Source organism: Vulpes vulpes, chromosome 8, assembly GCF_048418805.1.
Source record: "Vulpes vulpes isolate BD-2025 chromosome 8, VulVul3, whole genome shotgun sequence".
Taxonomy (NCBI): domain Eukaryota; kingdom Metazoa; phylum Chordata; class Mammalia; order Carnivora; family Canidae; genus Vulpes; species Vulpes vulpes.
The window spans coordinates 87,131,178-87,152,183 of NC_132787.1; the positions used below are offsets into that span (position 1 = coordinate 87,131,178).

The 21,006-nt window shown below is 50.8% G+C and overlaps 1 protein-coding gene across 2 annotated transcripts in view; it reads left to right on the forward strand.

Annotated features, from left to right (window-relative positions):
- Nucleotides 1–21,006, forward strand: part of GALNT14 (polypeptide N-acetylgalactosaminyltransferase 14) — a 205,878-nt gene that overhangs the window by 141,086 nt on the left and 43,786 nt on the right. For both annotated transcript variants that reach the window (XM_072767379.1, XM_072767381.1), the window contains exon 3: nucleotides 15,149–15,247. In XM_072767379.1, the coding sequence (XP_072623480.1) occupies nucleotides 15,149–15,247 (99 nt within the window). The remainder of the gene's footprint in view (nucleotides 1–15,148; nucleotides 15,248–21,006) is intronic.

A 21,006-nucleotide genomic window follows, 5' to 3' on the forward strand; every position in this document is an offset into this window, starting at 1 on the left:
TGAGTCTGCCTCCTAGAGAGCCCGTGGTCCCTAGCCTTGCTTGCCATCCTCAGTGACTGTCCCCTGTGGCCTGGGTGACTATGGCAGCCTCCACCACCCTCCAGTATGGCTCTGGCCCCTTACCAGTCCATCCCCCGCTCTTTCTCCATGGAGAGTTTTCCAAATGCAGACACTTCGCTTCCCATCTAAAACCTTTCAGATGTTGGCTCATCGTTGGCTCACGTCTTCCAGAAGGCAGGTCCACCCAGCCAGTCGGGGCTGTGGCTGCCTGACTGTGCTCGAGGCTTCATGCCTCTTTATCTTTGCTGCTCTGTCTTCTCAGGGCACTCCTTCATCTTTCAGAAACCTGGGGCAGTTGTGTGTGGGGGGGGGCTGTCCTCTAGGAAGACATCTCACCCCCTCGGGCTGAGGTCAGCAGCTCCTCCTCACTCCTGAGCTCACTTGTGAGCCCTCATTACCCTGAGGGGCACACATCAGTCTCCCCGCTGAGACCTGGAGCAAGCTGGGGCAGGTGAGGTGTGCCAGCAGAGTGCCCGACACTGAGCCCCTCATCGGTACCAGCTGAGGGACTGTGCACCCGAAGGGCACCTCACTGGATTCACTGTCAGAACCGTCTACTGAAGACATGAGGGTTTGGGAGTGCAGGTGTGGGAAAGCATCCTTGAAACAGAGGGAGAAATCAAATCATGGGAAATTTAAAACCACCTTCACTCAACAAAGAATTCTCTGTTAGCACATAAATCCGGGACCACAATCAGCCAGTGTTTATTGATCAAACAGTCCTCCTGACATGTGGTAGGCACCTTGTCTATGTTTTCCCAGCTAAGCCTCCCAACATCTTCTCTGTGATTCCGGTTTAGAGATGAGGACGTTGACTCACTTGCCCTTACGAGCATCAAGAAGTAGAAAAGTGGGCCCTGGCCCATGGAGAAAACAGCACAGCTTTGCAGGCAGGGGAGTAAGTCCCATGAGAAGCATGGTGGCGGAGTCTGCTGTGAGTGGCACAAGGGCTATGATTCAGGCAGCCCTGGATGGGAAGGTGGAGGCGTGGGGGTGGGGAGGCATGTGGAGGTCGTGTTGGAGGGAAGTGAGTGGACTGGGGTAGCAGAGCTGGAAGGCAGGGGAACTGCGGGGCAGGGCTGGGGGTCAGGGTGATGAGGAGGCCTTGGGTTATAGTCTGGTTTAGCTTCAAGGAACCAGGCGACGGTAGGGAGAGTGGTGTGTGAGCGTGTGTGGAAAGCAGCGGGGAAGGAGATGGAGGGACAGTTCTGCAGGCTTAGAACAGTCAGGGGGCTCTTGTAGGGTGTGGCCCTGGCTTGGGGGGTGGAGGTGAGAATAAAGGAGGCATGAGGCAGAAGGTGGTTCAGGACTGACTTGGAATGGACAGATTGGACTGATAAGACGTGCACGGGAAGGTATGAGAAGACCTGGCTTTTTACCTCTCCACTTGAGGGACAGTTGGCCCTCAAGCAGGCCATTTCTGAGCTCAGTGGGCTGGGCCTGGCTGCATCCCTGGACTCACTAGGGCTACAGGTCTTATCTCAGCTGCTTCAATCTGAGGATTGACGGCAAAAGGTAAAAGGAAGCCCTAAGTCTGAGAAATATCTGGAAATAGCTCAGGGAGCATCAAAGGGAGATACCATTCTTTAGCAGTGAGGGACAGCCCAGACTTGTGGTTTTCCATCTTTCCAGAACCTTCCAGCGTGTGCCAGGGCCAGTGTGAAATAAAGGCCGAGAGCCAGCCAATTGGATGACCATCCAGGGGCACCCCAGGGGAGCGAGTAAGAGCACAGAGTCAGGAGCCAGCCCATCTGGTTTTATCTGGAGGCTCTGCTGCTTACTGACCTGCCCTCAAAGTCCCCTCCACAATGGGAGGGGAGGAGCCCCAGCGCTACCTCAGAGAATCTTTGTGCAGATCTAAAGCTCTTGGAAGAAGACCTGAGCCAGAGCCAGGGGTCAGTAGGTGTTGTCTGTTATTACTATTGTGTAATGTGATTCACGCAGGGCTAAAATAAGACTCGAAGGAGCCCTTGTCCCAGACACCAAGGCATCTTTTTCAGAAACATTGCAAAAATAGGCCTTGGCCCACCTCCGCACTTCCTGGTCCCAGCTACGCTCTGCATTTGCCTTTTGAGAACATTCTCCCCTGTGTTGTGTGCACGCACACGTACACGCGTGCACACACACGCACATGGTTGCCATCTGGGTGGTGCTCTGTACCAGCGCACACAGATCCTGGCGGCATCCCAAGAGAAGCCTTTTTGCTGCCTGCTGAGAGCAGTTGCTCTTCCTGGAGGGAAGGTACTGCTGCCTATCTGTGGTTTCCCCAAACCACAGGGTCCCACTCATTTCAAAGGAGCTGATAAGCAAAACAGAGCAAAATCGGTTCTCCGGGAAAGCAAGAGGGTCCTGTGCAGAGGGGAGCAGTGGTGGGTTCTAGGAGGCCTGAGCTCAGCCCGAGCTGTCTGCCTTCCCCAGTCAGGTGTGCATTCTGGGTCAGGTTGCATGGGCAGCCAAAGGCGTGAGGAGATAAATTGGGACCAGGGATCAGAAAAACCATACCAATGTGTTAGGTTCAGCAGCACCAAGAATGGACCTGAGGCTGCTGGTTCCGGAGCAAAGAGTGGAGATGTCCTGTCCTCCATGCTTGGTGTCCATGGTGTGGGGGGTGGGCAGTCAAATACGGCTTATCATAGTGGATAGACCTTTGAGCTGTACTTTCATGTGTGAATTAGTGCAAATCTGATCCTTGGTGTCGGAAGAGAGGATACCATGAGAAAGATGTTCTTAAAGCTTAATTTTACAATTTAAAGGGTTTTTAATGATTCTGAAATTGCAGCCTTTTCTAATGTTTACACACCATTTTATGAAAGGATGATATTAGATGGTGGGATTTTTAAAATATGTTCTCTCTCCCACAAAATAAGATGTTGCAAACCTAATAATGGTCTTTATAATTTTTTAAGTTTTATTTTACTCATACAAAAGAACCCTGCATCTAGAAATGATTGTCTGGCACTAATGCTGAAATTTGAAATTGGGCTGTATACAAGCTAAGGTTGAGTAATATCTAGGATGTCAACGTCCAATAAAAATAGATGTAAAGCCATGTAGGTAATGTAAAATCTTCTGGTAGACACGTTTGAAAAAGCAAAAGAAACAAGTGAAATTCTTTTTAATAATATGTTTTATTTAATTCAGTTTACCCAAATTTTGTCACTTTGACATACAGTGAGTGTGATGAGCTATTTTACATTGTTTTTCATACAAAGTCTTGGAAATCTTGTGCATATTTCACACTCCAATACCCAATGGCTATCACATCAGACAGCCTGGGTCCAGGCAAAGAGGGTGTCTGAGCCATGCCTGGCAACCCTGTCTGGGTAGGATTCAGCCTCTCGCTTCTCACTTGAAAGAACAAGTGTTCATCATCTTTGAACAGGTTTGATGGACACCTTGATAATACCAGACGCTGTTCTTCTCCCTAGGACTTTGGTAATCAAGAACATTCTGGCCCTTTAAACATAGCTGGGTATTTCTGGTGCTACAGAGAATGTGTCAGAGTCTCCACAGGCACCAAATGGCTGTCTTGGATATCTCCCAGGACAACCTTTACCCGGGGCTCCCTGTTTGTGCCACTATGGCTCCATATTCTAACTTCAGTAGTTTTAGTGATTTGTTTGGTCTCTCTTCTCTGTATGACTGACCTTGGCACCTTGCTCAGTGTATATAGTTCAGCAGATTCCTTGAGCTGGTGTCACTCATACCTTGGCAAGGGACATTGTCCCCTCTGGCTTTGCCCCCGTGCGAGTGCCCCTGTTTCCTCCTTCATGCATCCACTCATTCTTCAGACATGTATACCTACAGTGCCTAAGCACTGTACTAGGTTCTGAGGTCGCAACACAAAGGAGCCCTTGCCTCGCTAAGTACAGGGGAGAGAAAAATAAGTTCACAATTTTTGGTAATCGATTACAGAGATGTCCTAGGAGAGCGCATTGGGAAAACCTTGAGAGATCAAGAAATACTTTCCAGGGAAAGTAACTTCAAAGCCAAGATTAGAATAAGAGAAAATGGCCCAATCTTGGAAGAGAAGAGAGTGCATTTCAGACACATGGGAGGGAGGCCATGGCTGCAGAGGTCCGGAGAGAGAAGAGTGGGTCAGGCAAAAGGTGGCTGGATCTGGAGCATGCGGGGTGGGGAGGAGTCAGAAGTGGTGCCGGGTCACTAGGAGAGGAAGCCATAATTAGAAGTTTCAATGTCATTTTGTGAGCAGTTAGGCAGCATTGAAACATGTTAAAAATTTGCAGTTTGGAAAGATCATTCTAGCTGCAGGGTGCAGGCTAGATTGGAAAGGGATAAAGCCAGCTTGGAAGTTGCTGCAGTAATATAGAGAAGACATGATGGGAATGTGAAGAAACAGCCAGGTTGAGAGATAAATTAAGAAGGATTGACAGGACTAGGCCTTTCATTAGATTAGGAGGCCACAGAGAGGCAGGATTCGAGAATATCTCTTGGATTTGAGTACACGGTAGATGGTAGACTGGGGAAGACAAAAGGCATAGCAGGCTTGGCTGAGGTGCTGGAGGCAGAGGGTGGGTGAAGAAGAGATCACCTCATGGGGATATCCCAGGGAAGGTGCTCATCAAGATTAGGGATAGGGTTGGGGTCATTAGCAGACAGATAGAAAATTGAAGCCTTGGAAAAAAAGTGTGTCATCCAAAGAGAAGGAAGACTGAGAAGAAGTGGTTTAGGACAATTTGGGTGGGATTGGGAACATGAGAACTTCAGATGAGGGAAGAAGAGGAAAACCCAGGAGAGGGGCACCTGGGTAGCTCAGTGGTTGAGCATCTGCCTTTGACTCAGGTCGTAATCCCAGGGTCTTGGGATCGAGTTCTGCATCAGGCTCCCTGTGGGGAGCCTGCTTTTCCCTCTACCTATGTCTCTGCCTCTCTCTCTGTGTCTCTCATGAATAAGTGAATAAAATCTTAAAAAACAAACAAACAAAACTCAGAAGAGACAGCCTAAGAGGATAGCCACACTAAGGTGACTTCGCTAAAGCCAAGGGCAAAGAATCAAGTATCGAATAAAGTGTGTGACTGTCAATGTCAAGTGCTACAGAGATAACAAGTAAAGACTGATAAGTTTCCACTAGCTTAGTGACACTGAGAAGTAATAGGGACCTTGGTGGTAGGATTTGGTGGGGAGAGGGGAAAATGGGGCACCGGAAAGCAGAGGTGGGCAGTAACGCTCCATAGACTGAGCCTGAGGCCTCTCTCTATCATCTGACTGAGGCCCCCAAGCTTGGTTCCTTGAAGGAAATAGCAAGTTCAGTCATTAAGACCCAGAAGATCTTAGACAGACCACTAACTAGCAGGGTGGCCTTGGGCAGGTCACTTCACTGTTCAGGGCCTCAGTTTCCTCATCTGTGAATAAACAGGGAGCTGGAACCAATTTTTTCTAAACCTGTGTCCCACAGAATTCTCTTAGGTAAATGCTATGCTTTACTCACCATATATCTAGTAGATATGTGAGTTCCCACCATGTGTAAGGGATTGTCTGCTAGGAAGAAGGAAAAGTGTGAGGTTGGGGAGGGGGCAGGTTTTGAGGTCAAAGCTGCATAAACAATAGGCTAGAAGTCTCAAAACTTGTAACATATTCATGTGTATTGGTGGATCACCAGAAGGGTGATCTAGTATTTTTCCAGTATTTCTCATTTGTCCAACTGATTTGACTTGTCTACACTTTATTCATGGAGCATGCATAGGCTTCTCCTGGAGACACTGTCCACCAGCTGGCAGTGTAGGGAGTGATTAGCCAGATGCTCTTCCTGGTACTTTCTACTGTTATAGCAAGTCAGGGGTTTGAGGAGGGAGATGGAGAGAGAATCCAAAGCAGCCTCCACGCTGAGTACAGGGCTCAGTCCCATGACCCCAAGATCATGATCTGAACCAAAACCAAGAGCCACCCAGGCCCCTGACACCATGGCCTCTATATAATAGCAGGCTTCTTCCCCAATTAGCTTCCCAGTTTGTCAGCAAAGACCCCTCTTGGGCATTCTTACATTGCCAGGAAAATGGGCTTGCAGAGCTGTTTTCTGGGAACACTATTCTGATCTATGGGCTGCAATTAATCTGATAGTGGAAGTGCTCTAGAATGGTCCGAGATGTAGGTTTCTTAGAAATGTGATGCTACTGAGAGTAGCTGGCTGAGAAATCCGGGAGGAAGAAGTGAACTGCAGGCCCCAAGCTGGATGACAGAGTCAATGAGGAATATGGTGGTGATTGGTGCAAGGGAAGGCATTTATTAGCCTAAGTAGGCTCACCCTGAGATCAAGTCTTCTGTTAAATGGCCTTGTGTTCCTGGAGGGATGTCAATGATACCATCTAGGTCAGCCTTTCTGCAAGAGAATTAAGCCTTTAAGCCCCAGAACATCCACTATAATGAAAGGAATTAACTTCTCCTTTACCCATGTGGAAGGGTACTCCTGTGAACCATCCATGGGAGAAGTGAGCAAAGAATCAGACAGTGTTCTTGTATTGTATGGTTCATATTAAGAACTCCTGGGATGCCGGGGGTGGGGGGTGGTCACAGCTGTTGAGCGTCTGCCTTCGGCTCAGGGCATGATCCCAGAGTCCCAGGATCGAGTCCCACATTGGGCTTCCTGCATGGAGCCTGCTTCTCCCTCTGCCTATGTCTCTGACTCTCTCTCTCTCTCGGTGTCTCTCATGAATGAATGAATGAATGAATGAATGAACGAACGAACAAAATCTTAAAAAAAAAAAAAAAAACTCCTGAGGGAGTTGAATCTATAAAGATTGGAACAACCCCAAAAAGGTACTCCTGGAGAACTTCTCTGTGTATGTAGGGTCCCCGGCATCCATAACTAGCATCATCTTGAAGAATGGGGCCATCAAAGGGTCCTGTGGGGGCTCTGGGAGCACGTCATTTGGACAGCCATGATGCAGTTGCACAGCTTTTCCATCAACTGCCCAAGAGGATTTACCACTGACCCCAGGGGTGTGAGAAATGCTGCTGACCTTGTTTCTTCAGGTAGCTAAGAGTACCTTGTCTGTTGCTGTATAACAAATTACCCACAAATTAGTGGCTTCACAGGACATTTATTATCTCAGTTTCTGTGGGTCAGGCATTCGGGTATGGCTCAGGTGTCTCACAGGCAGTGAGCCATGGGTCAGCTGGAGCTACTGGCATCTCAGGACAAAACTGGGCTGGACCCTCATCCCAGTTCCTTCTTGTGGTTGTGGGTAGGATTCAGTTCCTCACGGGCTGTTGACCTGAGGCCATGCTCAGTTCCTTGCCTTGCGAGGCTCCCCAACATGGCAGCTTACTTCACCCAAGTATGCAAGCCAAAAGGACAGATGTCCTGGTCTTTCCTAACAGAATCACAGAAGTGGCATCCCGTCACTTTAGTTGTACTCTGTTCCTGAATGTGTCAGCCCACATTCCAGGGGAGGGAACTACACAAGGCCTTGGGGGTGGGAGACCATCTACTGCCCACCAGTAGTACCCAACCAGGTTTCTAGGCAGCTCATTGTCCTGCCCTGGCCCACAAACCCCCTTCCCAAAGTAAAGGATTTTAATAAATTGTTCAGCAATTAAAACCTGGCAGCATAATAGAGTAGCAGATCTCACTGTTATTCTAAGTATCTTTTATGAGATGTAGAATTTCTGTAATCCTAAGTGAGGACAGCTGTTGAGGCAAGACCTAGGAGCAGTATATATTTATGTGGATGAACAAATTAATCTGCATGTGAAATCCCAGTGAAATTGACATGAAATAAAAATTTCATGCCTTACAGTGTATCTGTGTTGCCCATGAAATGAGATTAAAAGGAATTTCTGATTTTACAGTTGTCATACTTTTCATACTGCTTGCATTTTTCCTCTTCTAAAGACTTGAATTTGGACCTAGAGGCCAGACACAAGCTTGGCATTTTATACCTTTTGGCCACCTTCCTTTTCCTCTTGGCTGGGAGCAGGCTTCCTTACATAGAACTAAACCGGGAACATATTAGATGTTCTCCGCTCTAAGTACAAAACCTGTGACTCTAAACACTGGCAGCGTGCTCACTGTCCCTGTCCCAAGGCAGCTGACATACTGAAAAGGTCCGTCAGCCAAGAGCTTAGCCCCCCTCATCCTTCCTCACACACACATCAGCTTTGTGGTGGGTGTTCGTGTCCTGGGGAACGAGGGGAGGACTTGGTGGTCTCCCTGAGACCTTCAGGGCTGAAGCCATGACGTGGTGAGACGAGACAAGAGTGCAGGAGGGATGGAGGATGTGCCCCCGTACCCTTGCACCTGGAAATCCACAGATTGTCACTCCCTTGGAGGCAGTGTTCTCCCAGGAAACGGGTCCCACCTCTACTTTATGCCTGTGTCTCCCTTGCCCCCTGTGGCTGTAGAGTTCAGATATGGAACATACAGAGAAGACAGCCCATTCACTTTCTCTGGCTGAGTCTGGCCTCTGCTGCGTGTGCAGGAAGCAGAGGGATGGGCACAGCTTTCTGTTTAGGAATAGATGTTCACGAATTGCTCCTCCCAGGGCCTCACTGATACCACACCTTTGCTGGCTCCAATCTGGGCAGTAAGTTGAAGCCCCTGTAGGGACTCCCCAGTGGCAGCTTAGCCAGCACTTTGCCTGTCCTCCTCTAAACTGTCCAGGAGCATCAGCCTGTCCCTCCCCTCCAGGAAGGTTGTTCCAAGAGCTGAGTTCCAGAGCTCAGTGGAAACTGCTTCTTGGGGGGTACCTGGGTCGTTCAGTCAGTTAAGCATCTACCTTCAGCTCAGGTCATGATCCTGGGGTCCTGGGAATGAGCTCCATGTCGGGCTCCCTGCTCCATGGGGAGCTTCTCCCTCTCCCTCTACTCTTCCTCACTCTGCTTGTACTCTTTCTCTCTCTGCCTCTCAAGTAAATAAAATCTAGACACACAGAAAGAGAAAGAAGAAAGAAAGAAGGAAAGAAAGAAAGAAAGAAAGAAAGAAAGAAAGAAAGAAAGAAGAAAGAAAGAGAGAGAGAGGAAGGGAGGGAGGGAGGGAGGGAAGAAAGAAAGAAAGAAAGAAAGAAAGAAAGAAAGAAAGAAAGAAAGAAAGAAAGAAAGAGAAAGAAAGAAAAGAAAGAAAAAAGAAAAGAAAAGAAAAGAAAGAAAAGAAAAGAAAAAAGAAAAGAAAAGAAAAGAAAAGAAAAGAAAAGAAAGAAACAGCTTCTTGGGTTGAAGCAGTTGACTTGAGTGGGAACACGTGTGTCCACAGGGCACAGACAGGACCAGAACAGCAGCTGGAGGCTCATGGATACCCTAATGCTTGGAACACGGCTGGCATGGAGGTGTTGTGGCATAGTGACAGTTGTGGCATGGTGACAAGGACGTCTGGCAGGCCTGGGTTTGAATCCCCGCAGTGGCTGCAGCCAGTTATTTAACCTCCCAGTGCCTCAGTTTCCTCCTGAGTGAGTCCATGAAGCAGTGGCCCTTCATAGGTTATGGTGCTCATAAGGTTATGGAGCATTAGATATGCAGGGTGCTCAACACAGTGGCTGGTAGCAGGGGCCACTTTTGAGAGAGAGAGCATGCGTGTGTACACAAGCTGGGCAAGGGTGTGGCAGGAGGCAGAGGTGGAGAAAGAATCCCAAGCAGGTGCCATGCCCAGCATGGAGCCCAGCATGGGGCTGGATCCCACAACCCCAAGATCGTGACCTGAGTTGAAATCAAGAGTCAGATGCTTAACCGACTGAGCCACCCAGGCACCCCCAAAGTAGTTTAATTTCATCACTGTAAACTAGAAGCTAAGGCTTAGAGAAGTGGAGTCACTGCCAAGCTCCCAAGTGATGACACACCCAGGGTGTCACCCCCGCCCCCAAGGCCTGCGTGATCTCCATTACATCTTGCCGCATATTTGTGTGACCTTTCCCCTTACTGCCTCAGTCTCCCCTCTGGGATGCCAGAGCCCTGCTTCAGGAGCGTGTCTTATCACACTATTGTCTGCGTTGTCAATGGCAGGGGAGTGCAGTGGCTTTCTTTTCCATCAGTGTGTTGGTAATAATTCTGCTCTCCTCTGCTTCAGAATTGCTGGGTCTGCCTCTCCATCACTCCCTCCTGTTTTGACACTCCACGATAAAAACCCACATGTTTATAATTTATGACCATGTCTTTTCTTCCGTAGGGGTGGAGTGCTGTAGGAGGAAGAAGTATGTCCAGAAATCAAAGGACCCGGGTGCCAGCCTTAGCAGGCACACTTGGGGCCACCAGGAGCCTCTGTTGCCCACTGATAAAACGGGGATGATGATGACGATATCATAACACTGCTTACAGGCAGCTGTCACTTTCATGAGCTTGTGTACACGGGATGCCTGGGTGACTCAGTCAGTTAGGCATCTGCCTTTGGCTCAGGTTGTATCCTGGGGTCCTGGGATGGAGCCCCATGTCGGGCTTTGAGCTCAGAGGGGAGCCTGCTTCCCCATCCACCTGTGCCCCTCCCCCCTCCTTGCGCATGCGCTTTCTCTCTCTCAAATAAATAAAATCTTTAAAAAACAAAACATGTGCACATTATATTTCAATGGTAACAGCGACCACCACTTAGTATGTTTCTGACATACCCGCGTTGGGTGTGGCACCCAACAGTCCCACCTGTTGGGGTGCAGGGGTGGGGTGTGGGTGGGTAGGGGAGCAGTGATTGGTGTGGAGAGATGGAAAGAGATGGAGGAGGGAGAGGCTCCTCCCTGTGCCCCGGGGCTGGCGTTTCAAACCTCTGTGGGAGCGTCCTCGGCCGGGAAGTGGCACTGGACACTCAAGAAGTTGGTGGTTCAGGAAGCATTTTGAGACACACCTCAACTTGGGGAAATCAAGAGTCTCTGTTGAATTTTTCAGAAAACACACACACACACACACACACACACACACACACACACAGAACAACCAAAAAAAAACTACACGTGGGAAATGAGCTCAGCGGAGCATCCGTTACTCAGGAGGTGTGGGGGCCGTCAGGACAGCAGCCCGGCAGGCAGGCTCCCCACACGCTGGCCCACCCTTCCTCCCCGCTCTACCCCCACAGCGATCTTCCCTGCTCACTGGCTCTTCTCTCCAGTAAAACCCCTGAATCTTTAATAAATTATAAACATGCTTTCCCATCCGTCTGCAGCGCCAGATCTCAGCATTGGTAGCTTTTGACATTCCCCCAGTGTCCCTAATAGATCTTGCCATTAGATTAATCTTTTAGATCCTTCCCCCAGAGAGCCCACCATCCGAGCTGACTCTCCTCAGAGCGTCCAGCTTGAAGGATTTGTCTGCGCCTCTCTGCCTTGTTGCTCCCAGTACCTGCTGCTCATTCCCAAGCAGGGCTGCAGGATGCTAGGGACAGGTGGCAGTTAGAAGTCACAGGACCTGGGTTCAGCTGGCCTGAGCCACTCACCGGCTGTGTGACCCCTGAGTGAGATTCTGAGCCCCCGGTTCTCCTCTTGTGTGGAGTAGAGGTTCTCAGATGCTGTTGCGAGGGTCAGATGAGACCATGAATGCGCTGTGACCAGGGGCAGGAGGAAGGCACATGAAGTCCCCGGAGCCAGGCGGCCCAAGCCATAGGGTGCAAGGCACTGCCCTGCTGCCTGCCCTCCATGGGCCTTTGCACGCTGGAGCTCTTCGGGGTTCCCTGCCCCACCTCCAGAAGAGCCCCCTGTCCCTTATCCTGCAGGCTTATGAGGCTGGAGGGGATTGAGGTCCAAGAGCACGACCACCCAGGCTCCTGCCAGTGCCTGTCACACCACCAAGTTCTTCCCAGTTTAGGAGGTTGGACTGGGTCATCTCCAAGACCCTTTCCTTTTCACAACCATGAGCTCTTGGTTCTCGTCCGTAAGCACAGAACGTTGCATGGAGGCTGGTTCAGCTACTAGAGCCATGATAATAAGAATTCCAGCTACCATTTACTTGGCATCTGTTTTTTTTTTTTTTTTAAGATTTTATTTATGTATTCATGAGACACCCAGAGAGAGAGAGAGAGAAAGAGAGAGAGAGAGGCAGAGACACAGGCAGAGGGAGAAGCAGGCTCCATGCAGGGAGCCCGATGTGGGACTTGATCCCGGGTCTCCAGGATCACGCCCTGGGCTGAAGACGGTGCTAAACTGCTGAGCCACCCGGGCTGCCCTACTTGGCATCTGTTAAACACCTGGTGCTTTGCCTGCAGTCTGTGGTCTTCACAAGCCTGCGAGGAAGGTGTCTGTCTGCATTTTATAGGTGACACATCCAAGTTCTGAGAAGGCAAATGATGTGCCCAAGGGCACACAGCCAGTTTTTGTCAGAGTCAGGATTCTGGCATCACAGCCCACTTTCTTTCCCTAACGCTGATGCTGCGTCCTTTGCTCTCCCCCACCTCCTCTTGCCTCTCAGAGCCCCTCGCCCTCTGTCGGACAGGACAAAACCGCCCAATGGGAGGAGTAGCCTGCACATTTGAACTGGATGTTGAAGATAACGGTCGTGACAGTTTTGTCAAGCACGGACTGTTGCCTAACAACATAGTAATAATCTAGGAGGAAAAAAATCTCCTAGTTAAAAATTGTCGTCTCCGCTTTCCAGATGGAGAAACTGAGGCTCAGAAAAGTCCATTCGACGTCCAGCCACACAGTTGAGCCTAAGCTGCACAGTGGTCTTTGTGAGGTTCTTTCAAATCAGCCGTGTTTATTCGGTGTCAGCTACCATGGAAGCTCCTGAGTACTATGCTGTAGGACGCTTAAGCAGGATCCTACATGATGAGCAGTCAGCGGACTGGAGAGGACATGGTTGGTCCGTAGTCCCACAGATGCTCAGTGGTGTACGACCCCATAGAATATTCTATGAACTGTCTCTCGCAGCTCTCGGCCTCAAGGTTGAGAACCGTGCCAGGACTGGGACGCTGTGCCCCATGTCTCTCAGATCATCCCTACCACGTCCAGCACCTCCTCGTCCAGGAAGACTCCACCACCCCAGGTGGGGTACGCCTGCCTCTCTGCTCTCCGAGCCCTGTGCGTGTGCACGCTGCTGGGTCATTGTGCCCATACGTGCCTGCCTCCCAGCTGGGTGTGGCGGAGGCAGGAGAAATGACCTCTGTCCCCAGAAGCTCTCTGAACAGCAGCCCCCCCTACCCTCCCCGCCCCAGCCCCCTGCACCTGCCAACCCTAAATAACTTACATCACCAAAGCTAGGGTTTGGGGTCCCTTTGCCATCCCCGGGGCTGTCCCCGGTGCCTGACCTTTGGCACAGCCCTGGCAGTTGTGGTCTTGTGAGTCACTTGGTTCAGTCTTTCTTTTTGTCCCCTCTGACAGAGACAAGGAGGTCCTGCTAATCTCAGTAGGTGAGATTCACTGAGAGCCTTTGGGAAGGCTGGCTGCCACACGTTTGAAAACCATCAACTCTAAGTCACCAGCTGAGCTAGGAAGGCATCTCCCAAATTTCTTTCTCCCTTTCTCCATGAATGGGCATCTGCTCTGCATAGTTCTTATTTTAGGGACATGGAGATAGACAAGGATCCTTGTCTATCTCCCAAGGATCCTTGTCCTCCCTAGAGGAACTCATAGTCAAATGGGGAAGCCAGCCCATTCTCAGAAAGTTCTAGAAGAGAGATATGTACAGAATTACAGGAGCACAAACAGCGGGTCATTATTTATCTGGGGGAGTATGGAATGCCTTCACAGCAGAAGCGACATTTGCTCTGGGTCTTGAAGGATGAGTAGGAGCTCATTGGGTGGAGAAAGGAGGAAGGACATTGTTCTGTACAGAAGTAATAGTGTGAGCAGTGGTGGAGAGTTCTGGCAGCAAACGATGCTGTCACTGTGGGAGGTCTCGAGGGCTGTGATAGGGACTTTGGACTTTCTGCATCAGGAGCTACTGAGGGCTTCGGGCCAGAAGAAGGCCTGGGCAGAGTTGTGTGTTAGACAGGATAGGAGTGTCAGGGGCAGAGGGTGGAGGCAGGAAGACCAGGCAGTCAGGAGGCTGCCACAGGGATCCCCGAGAGAAGCAAGGACTCTCAGAGCGGGACCCACAGGGACGAGGGAGGAGGAGTGGATTCCGGAGGGTTTTCTTAGTAGGTGGAGCTGACATGATACGGTGAAGAGTTGTCTCTGCAGGCCTGAAGGCCTGAAGGTCATGACTCACATTTCTACTGTCCCTTCCCCTCGTTGGCCTAGGACTGAGATGAGGTGTTTTCAGCCACAGACTTCTTTGAGAATCTAGTGACAACCATGAATCATCTTCCCGGAGGGAAAAAAACCAAACAGAATCACAACAAACCACACATTTGCATACACTACTTTGCAAACAATTTCAGCGGGCTCCTGGTCCCCTGGAAGGCCAGCCTTGGATCCCTGGACCCCAAATGCAAAGCCCTGAGCTGAGGACGAAATTGGAAAATGAAGAGAAGAAACATTTGACTCACCAAATGTCTGTTATTTACTTCCTCGTTTAATATCACTCCCCGTAATTGGGCAGCCCCTGAAAGAGCGAGTAACAGGAGGAAGCACTTACCCAGGGATAGTCCCCGGTGGCACCGGCATCACTTGGCGGGTTTATTTTCATTATTATAGTAATTTTCGGGCTGCGGGCTACAATTTTCCCTTGCAGCGAGGTATTAAATTGAAATTACCCCAGATGTAATTGTCATACGAAATGATCCTGGACACGTGGAAATGAATGCTTTTTCAGGACGGGGTTTTATTGTCTCTGCCAGGGTTTTAGGGCTCTGCCTCGTTAAGCATGCCGGATTTCCACGTGTGTGCCAGGAGGTCGGGGTCCGCGTGGTGTGGTGGGCTGGGGCTGCCGGCCCAGGACACGGACCAGGGAGCAGAGCCCAAGACTTGGCGGTGGCACCGTGTGGCTGCTAGGACCCGCTGTGCATTAACTTGGGCAGGCAAGAAATCCCACGCTGATATTCTGTACACTAACTTAATTTGGATCCAAGCTCAAGTTCCCCTGAGGAGGTGGGAAACCTAGTTTCACTCATTTTGGGAACCCCCCTGCCCTGGGGGTCTTAGCCCAGGCTGTGCAGCTGGGGCAGTCCCCGCAGACAGCAGGCATCCCTCTGTGCTGGTGACTTCCACAGTGCCCTTGGTTCCAGCCCTTCTGATCTGCTCTGCCCCCTGAAGGTCTTACTGTCATCCTGCCTTTCCTTCCCCAGATGTACCATGCTGGTGTACTGCGCGGACCTCCCCCCCACCAGCATCATCATCACCTTCCACAACGAGGCCCGCTCCACCCTGCTCAGAACCATCCGCAGGTAAGACCACCTTCCTGGGCCCTCCCAGGCCTGCCCTGGGAAGAGGGTGTCTGCCCACGGTGGCAGGGGTGGGGGAGGGGGAGGCTGGCCCTGTCATAAAAATGTCAGGCATTTCTGACTCTTAGGACTTGGCTCTGCCAAATGCCGTGGGCCCCAGCACCTGCATCACCACAGCCTTCCATGTGGCCACGAGCCATGGTGCAAATCCAAGCAGCCCAAAGGCAGTGGCTAACATTGACTTTCTCAGCCACCCACCTTCTGTTCCAACCCTGATCCTGCTCTGCCTCCCCACCAGCACTCAGCACCAAGGCTGGGCCCCATTCTTGCTCTCACAAGTGCATCCTTCCTTTGGCCCATGGCCTGTGTGAATCTGGAACATAACAGAAGTTCCAGCACCAGCTCCCAGCAGAACTCCCATCAGAACACAGACGGGACCCTGGGGACTTGGCCCTGGTTGTTTTGGCTCCCCTTCCCCATGCTGTGTCCTTCCACAACTCCGAAGCTCTCTCCCCATGCCCATCCTCCCCTCAACACCATCTGGCCTCCCCTTCGTCTCTCAGGTCTCCAGCAGCATTGGCATCTCAGACGGTGGCAATGGCAACCATCAGTCACGAGGTCCCCTTATGTGCAGACATGCCACAGCTCATGCTCTCAGCTGGGGAGGTGGGAGGCCACTGCTGTACTCACTTTACAGCTGAGGAAACTGAGACTCGGAGACACTAAATCAAAGCCTCCTGTTGCTCAGCTAACAGTGGTGAAGCTGGGTTCAAACCCTTGCACTCTGACAGTTCTTCTCAGCAGCCTCCATGGGCCAGGCTAGTCTCCCAGGTGGTGTTCAGCATCCCTGGTGTTGGGGCTGGCCCTGGGATAAAGTGCCTGCATACTCCCAGGGCCCCGGGACTCATGGCCGGCATGAGCCCGTCCCTATCTGGTAGGCAGCACAACACATGGTCGCCTGATCCCACAGAGAGGGAGGGCCTAGGATAGGACCACCAAGCATGACAAAGTCTCTTGTCATTTCCCTCACTAAGCCATACCTTCCTCTGCCTGGCTGTGGGCAGGCAGGGAAGCTCCAAGTGATGGGAGGGAGTTAGCAATAGGCTCACCCTGATGGCAGGCACCAAGTCTTGGGTGCCACCTGCCACTTACGACGAATGTCTGCCGTGCAGGGTCCGTGTGTCCCATATAAATGCAGGGAGGGACCTGCCCAAACATGCATCATCTCACCCCTGTCCACCGGGGCAGCTCTGTCTGCTGCCCAGATGTCCTTGGCAGCCGGCTGGCTGGTTCCTTCTGCCAGCTGCTTGCCCTGACTGTCCTAGCTGCTGTATTCGCCCCACAGATCACTAGATTCACATTTGATTTTCCAGCAAGGCTTCAGTTCTTGGTAAGAAAACGCCCTGAGTCACTGTCAGGAGTCACTGAGAGTCTCACATTAGACTAATAAAGTACCTTTATGATTTGTAAACCAGAGCAGGTATGTGTCGAGGAACACGGGTACAAGATGATCGGGTTTACCTGGGTCTTTTCTGGTGAAGGGAGACCGTTGTTTCTGGGCCTTGCAGATTGAGCAGCCGGGCAGTGGAGCAGAGGTGGCTGCTTTCAGAATGCCAGCCACAGCCCCACTGCCGTCATGATCTCCTTGGCACTAGGTAGGCTTTCTGGAACAAATTTAGGGCAACCTCTGCCTTTCCCACCATTCAGGGTGGCTATTCCACAAGGTCATGTCTGGGCATGTCTGCTAGATGTTTCCATGAGGACACTATAGGATCAGAGAATGGCTCCTTGCCTTCTGGACTGGCCTCTCTTCTTCCTGAAGGAGTCCTCTGACATCATACACCTCCACCACCTCAACACACACACACACACACACACACACAGGCCTTCTGCTGGGCTCCCTTCTGCACATCTCAACTCTAGCACTTAATGCATTTTTCCCAGATGTAATCTTCAATGAATTCCATTAGGGTAAGGACTACATCTTGTTCATCTCCTACCTGAGTTCCCTGTGACTCAGTTGACTGATCAAGGAAATGGGCATAATGACCATTTGGAGTTGCTACCACATGGAGTTGCTTTGGGTTCAGTCAGGTAAGGAACCAACAACCGTGGCCAGCATAGCCTGGGTACTTGAGCAACATGAGCTATGTCTGTGTCCACATCTGCATAGTTGCTGAGTTCTCAAAAGAAAAGAGGCTGTGGGGGTACCTGGGGTCACAAGACCTATGGTCAAGTCCTTCCCTTATAAGGCACTTCCTAGCCAGGTGACCTTGTGTGGGTCACTGGCTACATCCATAAGGAAAAGGATAAAAATACCTTTCATGTTTCCAGTGTTCCAGTTCTATCACATTTCCCACAAGAAGACATTACCTGGGGACATGTGGGCGTGTTATAATATCCTGTGGGGCTCCCAAGCCCCCGCATATTTCCCACATAGGGTCACTCCAGCTGCTGCCTGTAGACTCATCCCTTTCAGCTATAAGACATATTTTCCTTTCTCTTCCCACTGCTCCTCCATCTCTTTATAATAGTAATAATGACACTTTATAATAATATTATTAATATTTTAAATGTATGCTGAGCTGTATGGTCTCCAGAACATATTACATCTCACATCAGTTGGAGTCCCATCCGGAACTTTCGAAGTCAGGGGTGCATAAGGTGAAGGGAGGCCCGAGGCCACCAGGCTGAGAAGCACAGGAGCCAAGACTGAGGCTTCTGACTTCCTGAGGGAGTGTGGGGGACAGCTAAGGGTGCAGCCCCAGCACCACTGTCCACCACCCTGATGAGGGCTGCCCTGAGGCCCCGGTGCCCTATGCTCTGAAAGGGGACTTGAGTGCCAACCATTCCACTTTTCAGAAGGCACCCCAGAAGTGCCAGACCATACACCAAACTGCTAGGCACTTTGCCAGGAGACCCATGGACCCACTTCCTGTCTCTGGGGAACTTCTGACATAGGCCAGGCCCCCTGGCTCAGATCCAAGTGTGATTATGTGGAAACAGCAGAACCTGGGGAGAAGTGTGTGTGGACTGACAGGCTTTTACATCATAAGTAGGGTGAAGGTGAATTTTGGGGATGGAAGCGAGGAAGATTACTTCTAGAAGTTTCCATGGCCCGGTATTTGCCCTGGGATTTGCTACCTTCCTCATACTCCCTATCTCCATGCACTAATAAATCACTGGCACTGAGATGGACCTGAATGAGGAGCACTTCCTATCTCATTTTGTCATCAATGAAAGGATCTTCTCTAAGGTATCTTTCATCTTTAATGTTCCAGAATTCTGATGGCATTGGTGTCAGGCTCTGAAAAAAAGATGCTCAAGGAGAGGACTGAATGTACCCTCTCCCTCCCACCCCCCAGCACTTGGCCAAGCTTTCGTCCCTCTGACCATCCCTGCCCAAGCCCTCTGGCCCCCTGGCCCCCTGAGCTCCTGAGGTAGCTAGGGGGCTGGGGGCTGGAAGGACCCACATGGGGCACTCAGAGCCAGGCAGCAGCCTGATGGGGGTGGGTGATGCGGGGAGGGAAAGAGTCACAACCCAGATCAGCGAGGGGACTTCTTTCACTTCAGGAGAGAGAAAGCAAGCCCTGAGGAATCGTTCATCCAGTGGGTCCCTGTGTATGCGTGAGACCCAGGGCCATCCCCTTTCCTTTCGGGGGATCCTTCAACCTTACACCTCCCATGGGGGCTCTAGCTCGGGTGCAGTTGATCTCTTTATATCCTGAATCTCCTTAATGCTACTTTTTTGTAAAATCCTGGATTTAGAAAAACAAGTTCTTAGGTTAGGGTGGATAGGAAATGGGACTCTGGAGTGAGATATCCCTACTCTGCTACCAACTGTGTGACCCTGGATAAGCTCCTGTACCCCTCTGCCTCAGTTTCCTTTTCTGTAAAACAAGAGCTACTGATAATTACCTCATATGACTATGGAGAAGAGTGAGTACAGATATGTAAAGCCCTTGACGCAGTGCATGGCACCGAGGGAGCCTGTACAAGTGACAGCAGGCGCCATGATGCCCCTCCAGCCAGGGTAGGCAGCAGTGCTGTGGCTCTCACACTTGAGCCCACATCAAATCCCCTGGAGATTCCCATCCTAACTCAGGTGTCCTAACTCAGTAAGGCTAGTGGGGCCCAAGTATTTACATTTGCAACAAGTCCCCAGGTGGTGTAGATGCTGCTGGCCCTGGGACCACGCTTTGAGAACCAGAATCATCATTATTGCCAATACCCGGATTCTGAAAGCAGCCACGGCCCTACGCTCAATGCTAAGCGCCTCTCATGCAGCCGAGAAAGGTACTGCAAGTTCAGCACCTAAGTACCTCAGTACTGAAGCTCTGAAGCCAGCGAATAGCAGATACGGGGATAGAGTACTTGAGCCCAAGTCAGCCTGACTCCAGAACAACCAAACTCAACTGTCAGCCTGCCTCAGGTCTTCATTCAACTGGTATTTATGGAGCATTTGATAAACCCTGCCTGCATATAGCACCTCGGAGTTCACAAAGCAATTTCAAATACATTTCCTCATTTCATACGCACAAAAGCCTGTGAAGTAGGTCAAGTATTAATATCTCCTGCCTTTACAAGGAAAATGTAATTACAGATGAAAACGAAGGCTGGGAGCAGCCCGGCGTCTCGTTCAGGATTGCATAGCTAGTAGATGGTGGAGGCCACTCGGCCTCCCACGCTGCTCACATGGCCTTGCCCGCCGCCGCCTCCCAGGATGCTGTAGTGTGGGCCCCACCGTTAGGGCCCAGCAGCGGAAAGTAGAAGGTGTAGGTAGACGCTGGCTACACAGCTACCCCCTGGCAGAGAAGTGAGCTGTGTGTAAGGAGACTCCATTCTAGAATACTTCCCGGGAAGAGTGCGATCCGGGTATGCCCGTGAGGTGAGCACTCGCTCCCATGCTGAGGCTCTTGGGAAGGAGCATGGAACAGCCAACAGCCATAGTGGGAGAGAGGCTTATCCTAAGCTAGAGGAAAAGGAGGGCTGGCTCTGTGGTAGAGGGGCTGGAGAAGTGTTCTGGTGGACAAACGGGGGTGATGGAGCAGCCAGGGTCCAGGTGGTGGGAATGGCAGCGATATGCAGAGGGGAGGGCCCTGGGCCAGGCCAGGTGCCCTGGGCTAGACCTGACCTTTCTCCTCGAGCCACCCTCGGAGCCCAGAACACCTGCCCATCTCAGGCCCTCCCAATCCTGAGCCACTTCTCCTGGAGCCCCCCGCTATCACTCCAATTGCTCTGATTAGAGGAGCAAAAACAAGCCAGGTGTTACCAGGAAATGGTCTAATTAGCACTTAGTGCTGACGATTTCGGAGTTTTTTTTTTTTTTCTTTTTTAAACCCTGGACATTTTTTATTCGCTAATCATCTCTCAGTTCAACCAGCACAGAGCTGCACGCGATTTACCTTTTGATGTTCACAGAAGAAGAACTCTTGAATTTCAAAGAGCCGGCAGGGATTTGGGGGGAATCTCATGCAGAAGCTGCAGCCTTAATCAAACCTCATTAGAGGGTATTCTTCAAGCAGGTTTTCCTCTCTTACTGCCTCCCTCCCTGCTTCCCTGTCTGATTAGGGGACTGGTTATTGGGTTGGTGTGTGTTTTCTTTGGGACTGTCAATTGATCCCATGTGGCGAGGTCTCCTCCCACCACCCTCTGCCCCTCCCTGACTCCACCTCCCAACCAAGAGTTCAGGGCTTGGAGTAAGGGTTCCTCTCTCACCTTATACTAGTTGCCATGGTGAGAATTAAGGCTTCATAAATAAA